We start from the raw sequence: 7557 nt of genomic DNA on the forward strand, positions 1-7557 counted from the left end.
CTGTGCTCATCCTCTACTGCTGTCTCCCAATGGCTCTTATTGTGCAAACAACACAAAATCTTTATATTTTAGTTTTTACCAAATCCAAAATGAATATGTAGCTCTTTATCTCAAAAGATCTTAGGGTTTTCTGTCATGTATGTTTTACCATGCTATAGTGAGCAAATAGTCAAAAACATTTATTTCATTTTATTTGAGAACACAGATTGAATACAAGCAGGTTGCAAACAGTCTTTTTCTCACACTTTCATTCTCACTCCTATTCACACTCACAGTCAGAGAAGCACACCATTCCCACAACTCACACACGTGACAATAGGATGGCTCCGGTTCCTGATAAATTAGTGATATGATGTTTCATTCCTCTGGTCTCAGTCATCAGCCTTCAGCTTCACAGAACAGATTTCCTCCAGGGTTCCACATTCCAGAAAATTGTCCTGTCTGCAGCACCTAAGCTTCTAAAATCTTTGGTCTGCACCAGAGCCATTCTCTGCATGGCTCTGTTCTGCACATCTGGATCATTCTGGAACTGAATTCAGAATTCTTGAAATCCAAAATGACAAACACTCTCCCTTTCTCTGTCCATCTGTCTGTCTACCACTGTCCATCTCTGCCCTCCCCTCACAGAGACTGAGAGAGAAAGAGAGAGGGAGGAGGGGGGGGGGGGTGTTATTAGTCCTGGGCCTGGATGTTGTCCCAGACCCGCACCACGTCGGGATAGTCCTTTAGCGCCTCCAGCAGGATGTGGGCATCTCGGAGTTGATCCTCGGCCAGTGGCACTGCCGCTGTGGCGACGTACTCCAGCCCCGATGACACCGTGGCAACGCCCAGCTTCTCCAGCGCCTCACGCACCCCCCGCATCTCAGTCATGCCACAAATGAACTACGGGAGGGGGGAAGGGACAATCTCACCAACTGCATGTTACATCAAAAACACATCAGCTAGTAGTCCTTTAGGACAGTCTTCACCATTCCCTTCAAATTGACGTACTGTATGTTTTATGGAGAGACCATACACTAAATGGCAAGGAGTTAAATTAATATTTAACAAAGACTTTCCATCTACTTGTAGAGTGACTTGAGGGGTATTACTGTAATGATGAAATTATGTGATTGTACATTGATCTAGAGAAAGAGCAGGAGTTAAGCAGAAGTGTGTGTGTGTGTGTGTGTGTGTGTGTGTGTGTGTACCTGTAGCATGGTCCTCTCCTCCTCATCCTCTGTCTCCTGCACATCCTCAGCTCCTGCCTCAATGGCTAACTCTAGCGCCTGTTCCGAAGACATGTCCCCCCTGGCTGCCATGACGACACCCTTCTTGCTAAAGCTGTGGCGTGCCCCATCACACACTGCCCCCCTGTGGACATCCAGGGAAATGCACATGAGAGAAAAAAATATGGCCAGCAGCTGGGAAATTTGTTGTTATGTTTCTTGGCAGATGTTTTTGTCCAAAGCCTCTTACAACAATAACAATAATCATAAACATACATATTATAATATGTATATATAATAGAGGTTGAAGAAGGAGACAGATGTTGTGGATGGAATGGATGTCTGGGCAGTCAACAAAGAGAGGGAGAAAGGGAGTGACAAACAAGCATGATGTTGGAAACAAACAAAAGAAAGACAGAAAATGAACAATCAAATAAAAACAATAGGGTGAAAGAAACCTGCAGGAGATGAAAAAGATTGTTTGGTTCTGACCCATGCTTGTTGAGGAGGTATCGGATCTCTTGGTTGGAGCGTTTGTTGTTTTCGGTTAGAATCTCCACCAGGGCCATGAAGCCGCCTGGACCCCTCACCTCATACAGGTGCTGACTACCTGTCTTGGACTTCTCCTACCAGAGAGACAGAGGGAGACACAACATTCAGACAGGTTACCAAACACAAAGATGGGCCGAGGTTCAGAAGCAATCATCCTGTTCTTTACCTACAAGAGCAAGATGCCAACAACACATAACTCATAGTTTTAGTCCCCAAAAAACACCAAAATCACACTCTCTTCAACATTATGAAACAAATCATATCATGTTATAACAAGTTTAAATTGCCTTTTTGATTAAAAATTGGTGATTTGTGCAGCCCTACTTAGAAGGTAGTGACAGGGGAATTCTGATTGCACACTTACGGCTCCCTTGATGGCGTGGTCGATGGTGGTCTTGGGAACGCTGTTGTTGCGACACTGCTCAATAACTTGGGCCAGCGCAACATTAAACTCAGGGTTTGGTCCCCCCTCTGCAGGTAAAAAAAAACCAGGTTCAACATAATGAGCTCTTTGGTGTGACACACACACACACACACAGACACACACAAACACACATACAGTCATACACACATCACACACAAAGATTAAGTACAAAATACACAATTATTCTACAAATCAACATAAAACTCTATAACACACACACACACACACACTGCTCTCACAAGTCAACAAAATAGTAGTATAGAGTATATCTAAATTAAGCATTAAAGGAATTATCCGGAGTAAAATGCATTTTAGATCAATTTACGGATGATTGGGAGTACATAAGTTGAGTTGACATCAAATTCATGTCATTCGGATGTGTTTTGAGAAAGTTCGATTTTACCGTTTTTAGTCACCGTTTTTTTTTAAAAAAAAAAAACGTGTTACTCCACACTTGGCAATCGACTCCTACGGACTTTCCCCTAAAGATGGCAGCAAAGATTTCCGGAAAGGTACTGGCTTGATGAAATTCATTCTGGACTCTCTATCCGACCACATAAAGACCTCGGGATACTTCGGTTTGGCTTTAGGGACCCACTACCACGTAAGTGTAATGTTGTTTGGAACTGTAGAAGAGGTATAAAAATAGCGCTTTGTAGGCAAAATAATATGCCCTTCTCACTTCCACGCTAACGAGTTTTGACTAAAAACGGTAAAATCGAACTTTCTCAAAACACATCCGAATGACATGATTTTGATGTCAACTCAACGTATGTACTCCCAATCATCCGTAAATTGATCTAAACTGCATTTTACTCCGGATAATTCCTTTAAGTAGGCTAAGTAAAGTAGTTTAGTTCAGGGGTGATGTTCTGAGTGATGTTCTCAGTCTGGTAAAAAAAAAAAAAAAACGTATTTCTCTACCGTGTGTGTGTGTGTGTTTGACAGGTCTGTCAAACACGCACACCCACAACTACCTCGGCTTACCTCTAACTGCGACCCGTATCATCATGGACAGCTTCTGCATCATCCGTCCCCGAGCGGCATCTCGAGGAATTTTAACGTCCTTGACTTTGGACCACTTATTGTGCCCGGCGCACAAGGGCGGAGTGTGATGGAGGGTCCGGACCGGCCTTGGATCCCATCTGGAGACTCCAGGCGGCACTGACGCACAGACTTTAGCGATGCAGCCGATTCTCGGAACCAAAGACGCGTGGCTCAGCGCTATCCGGCAGGAATTAGGCAAGAACCCTAGCAGCAGCACCGCGCCCCCCACCATTGCCCTTGAGTTACAGAATAAAGTAAGAACATACACGAAAAATGATCTGCTAATCTAGACCGTACACTCAACTAACATGAATGGCAGGCACATGTGGTATTGTTATTGTCTGAGTTACAGTTAATCAAAGCATCAAAAGCAGACAGCCAGAAGGACTCAGTTCACCTGACGTGAGTTAACGTTAGCTGTCGCACTCTGCATGCAGCATAGTTATTATGGGGGGCAACAAAACACCATATTTACATTTGTACAGCAACATTTCTGTGTGCACAAATCGCAAGAATGTGTGAGTGTTACAAAGGAGATCATAAAACAAAACTCACAGCGTGTTTCTAATGCTGAGGAAAGGTACGGTCAGTGTGACACACGGATATCCTGTGAATAGAACTGCTGTGTGAACTTCAAAATAAAAGTCAGTGATTGCACCACAACAGTCAGCCATACGATGGCGCCCAACGCGAACCAACCCCTGATGAATGAATGAAAGAAGAAATAAAGAATAAACTAGAAAAAACGTGTTCAGATAAATAAATAGCATACAGTAAATAGGCCTACACAGACATACATAACCTACATTCTCAGTTTTTTTTTTCTTTTCTTCAACCAGCAAGGTAGGCTATTGTGACAGTCAGGCACATGACGCTTCTCAGAGCATGAAGGATGACTAACTGACTTCCAGTCACTGAGGGCTTTAGGTAAAGAACAGTAAGCTCTGTCAACACTCACCGTCAGCAGTGAAGGAAGGATGGCTCAAACAGCCATCAATAGAGACAGGAACCATAGGCCAGTGTGTGTGTGTGTGTGAGAGAGAGAGAGAGAGAGAGAGAGAGAGAGGGAGAGAAAAAGAGAGGGAGGAGGATAGCGAATGCGTATGTGTGTGTGTGTGTGTGTGTGTGAGAGAGAGAGAGGGGGGGGATTTAACAGTTTTCCTCTGAAGCAGCAGGAGCTCAGTAGCATACTTCTCTGAGGAGGATAGGTCAGAAGTAGTCAGACAGCACAGGAGTGACAGACATAAACACATAAACACACATACAGTACCACACACACTTACATACGCTTGGAGGAATATGGACCGGACACATTGACACTGATTTTACTTCACCGAGCCAGCTGAGTGTCTGAAATCTTCAGGGAAGACTGGGATTATCACTTATGTTTCATGAGTTCTGCTCTCATCAATAGGAATACTCTAATTCTCTAATCTTCAGTCGAAGCTTTTTTTCTGAAGAAGGAGAGATTTTTGAAAAGAAGAAATAATTCCTGTGTGATCTCATTGAACAGATCTTTTGGGATTTAAAGCTAATTGAGAGAACTGGATCAGAGAGAGATGCACCGGGATAAGGCAGGTATCTTGGGTGGGCCAGGACCCCTCCTGTCACCCTGAGAAGACCAGGGCACCGGTCGGTCCACAGAGGGGCATCGGGGCATGAGACAGGGGCTCAGGGGGTACTCAAACGCAAGGTGGTGGTCATGAGAACTACAAACATGACCAGTTTGGTTGGAGTGGTCATATTGCTTGTGAGCTACATCCTGGTGCCAGCAACGGCTCTGGTGAGCGAATTTTGACTTTGTCTGTGTGTGTGTGTGTGTGTGTGTGTGTGTGTGTGCGTGTGCGTGTGCGTGTGTGCGTAAATCTGATGTACATGTAGTGATTTTGACGAACATTACAGTTTTAATATTGTACTTGTTGATAACAGGTCTATGTATAGCAAAATCTACACAATAAATGAAGGCTATAATGTAAAGAATGTATTTATTGCAAGAAATACAAATAAAGCAGACAACTGTTCTTAAAACAGGAATAAAAAAATAATAAATACAATTTTTAGTTGTTTAGCAAGGTCACCTTAACATATATGGATAGTTCCAATTCAATGTGGATGTGAGTGTAGATTTTCGGCTGAATACGGCGGTAACATAGACACTTTTCAAACAATTCCGTGGGCTTTAACAAAAGTTAAGTATACACAACACATTATAGGCCAGATAACACAGGTGTCCCATATTGATTTTTAATTAATTTTATGAAGACACTTCCTTGAAGCATTCAAAATAATGGGAGTTCATATTTAAAATACAGTGAGTGAATATACATGCATAAGTAAGGAAAACATGTATGATGCAGGAGGTGTCCTGTAATGATTTAAAAAACATTTTTCAGTGAATGAATACAAGCAGCATTATTTGATTGTTTGTATCAGTTTTGGTTGTTTGGTTGTTGGATACCTTGTAGGTAGCAACAGATATAATAGAAATATATATGGACCCTTTCAAGAGAGTTCCATTATCAGCATCATAGTTGGCCCCACAAGACTTCCGTTTTAACATTCCATATGTTATCTTAATGCAGAGGAAGTAGATTGGGGCCCAAATATAACGTTCAAGCATTGTTTTTGTTTTTATTGTTGAAAGGGTCTATAGGGAACATCAGTCCCAACCTCCTCGTCTTCTAGACATTAGTGGTGCACAGAGTTTCTTTTCCCTGTAGAACATACAGTAATAGGAATAGTCTTGAGAGCAGTTCATTTTCACTGGTATGGAAGTGAATTGGACCCAATTCCCATGCAACAGTCTGATGGAAATGCTGCCGTTGCAATTGTGTGTGTCGGTGTGGGAGACTAGATGTGAACCAGTGCAGGAAATAACACACAGCATTTAATTCATGATGGGTGAAAAGTCTGTCCAGCTGTCGATGTGAATGGTGGCAGAAGCATCAGAGACTGATGTGGTTTCTGAGCGTTGGCTTGGTGTGACTTCAGCTGCATCTGTGAATACCACTTCAGAGGACTTGCCATTCTGATTTCAGTGTCATGTCTCCATGATACTCTATCCTCTCAGCAGGTACCGTCAGAGACTGTTGATGACGCTTCCAAAGATCCTTAATGACTGACCACTTCAAACCTCTCTGGTCACATTGGTGTGGCTAGAATGTAGTAGAAAGAATATTCTAAATAATTTAAAATGAACGTCCATCCATTCTAGTTCAATAATGTGGAATTAGGAAAATGTTACAATCTCATAAAACACATTCTTTTATTAGAATATTTGTATGGATGGAAATGTATGTATGGAAAACGGATTATTCTAGTCACCTTCTTCCAGAGTGGCCTTCTGTATTTCTCTATGTAGGCACTAGTGGGTGGAAAACACAACACTGGAAAACTAGAACACTAAATGTGATAGAATATGACAGTGACTCACCCTTCCCATACTAGACAGCTGGACGGACGGGTGGCATTGTGGCCACAACAGGCCCTTGTCTGGGTGGTGGACGAGGTGAAAGAGGAAACAAACTGTGAGATTCCTCAGGCTGGAAGAAGAAAAAAAGCAGGAACACTGACAGATAATATGACAGAAACCAAGCTTGACCTTTCACCTTTAACCTTTGCCCCCCCTCTTCAATGCACACATTTACCTAAATAGGCCTACACACGCAAAACACACACACACACACACACACACACACACACACACACACACACACACACACACACACACTCATGCACATAAATATACTCCCACATACAAAAGTACACTACACACACACACACACACTTTCTGGTAGCACAAATTCACCCTTGTTTGTTCACTTTAGGGCTGACTATCACATGCAAGTATTCGTGTGCTGTCTCATGGCATAGATAGACACTCATGGTCAGATAGGTTTGAAGATGCAAACCCACAGTTCTGATGAAAGGTTTTTTGTATATTTGAGCTTAACAGCCAATCAAATTACAGCCCTCCTTTCCGTGCTCATCGCTGTAAGTAACGCATTGACTGGCTCAGATATGGCACGGCCTCTGTCAGAGGCAGGACTTTTCCTGCACTCACACACTCCGGATAGTTCAAAGACAGTGAGCTTGAGAGAAAAACTTGAATTTGACAAAAAGTGAATTGGATTAGAATTGTCCTCATCCATATCCTGCTGTATGTTTGTGTTTGGTCTTAAGATCGATGAATCGATCAATAGGTATGGACTAGGTTTGGTCTAAAAGAGTCTTATGTAGGTCCATTCTTTACTGAGGCTTAGCTACTCTTATTCTGATGACATAATTTCCTCTGTTGTGATAAACCCCATTTCTCTTCTCTTGTTC

The 7557-nt window shown here is 42.6% G+C and overlaps 2 protein-coding genes across 2 annotated transcripts in view; one reads left to right on the plus strand and one right to left on the minus strand.

The window, feature by feature from the left end:
• Positions 1–174: 174 nt before the first annotated feature.
• On the minus strand, positions 175–3828 carry LOC125287863 (translational activator of cytochrome c oxidase 1). Its single transcript, XM_048233912.1, has 6 exons — positions 3787–3828; positions 3172–3467; positions 2125–2231; positions 1701–1834; positions 1191–1353; positions 175–882 (listed from the first exon to the last, which is right to left on the minus strand). The coding sequence occupies exons 2-6, from the start codon at positions 3461–3463 to the stop codon at positions 673–675; spliced, it is 906 nt and encodes a 301-aa protein (XP_048089869.1). The 5' UTR covers positions 3464–3467; positions 3787–3828; the 3' UTR covers positions 175–672.
• Positions 3829–4445: 617 nt separating this feature from the next.
• The window catches only part of pth3r (parathyroid hormone 3 receptor), a 16648-nt gene continuing 13536 nt past the window's right edge, over positions 4446–7557 (plus strand). The window contains exon 1 of the mRNA XM_048233911.1: positions 4446–5014. Within this exon, the coding sequence (XP_048089868.1) occupies positions 4934–5014 (81 nt within the window). The 5' untranslated portion in view covers positions 4446–4933. The remainder of the gene's footprint in view (positions 5015–7557) is intronic.

This window comes from Alosa alosa, chromosome 22, assembly GCF_017589495.1.
Source record: "Alosa alosa isolate M-15738 ecotype Scorff River chromosome 22, AALO_Geno_1.1, whole genome shotgun sequence".
Taxonomy (NCBI): Eukaryota; Metazoa; Chordata; class Actinopteri; order Clupeiformes; family Clupeidae; genus Alosa; species Alosa alosa.

What these genes read in the sequence shown, in the direction of transcription:
- LOC125287863 (XM_048233912.1), bottom strand. Translation starts at nt 3,463, where the DNA reads ATGGTGGGGGGCGCGGTGCTGCTGCTAGGGTTCTTGCCTAATTCCTGC. An exon ending in ACCACGCCATCAAGGGAGCC is followed by an intron (nt 1,835 to 2,124) that starts GTAAGTGTGCAA and finishes TCTCTCTGGTAG; the next exon opens with GAGAAGTCCAAGACAGGTAG. An exon ending in TACCTCCTCAACAAGCATGG is followed by an intron (nt 1,354 to 1,700) that starts GTCAGAACCAAA and finishes GGATGTCCACAG; the next exon opens with GGGGGCAGTGTGTGATGGGG.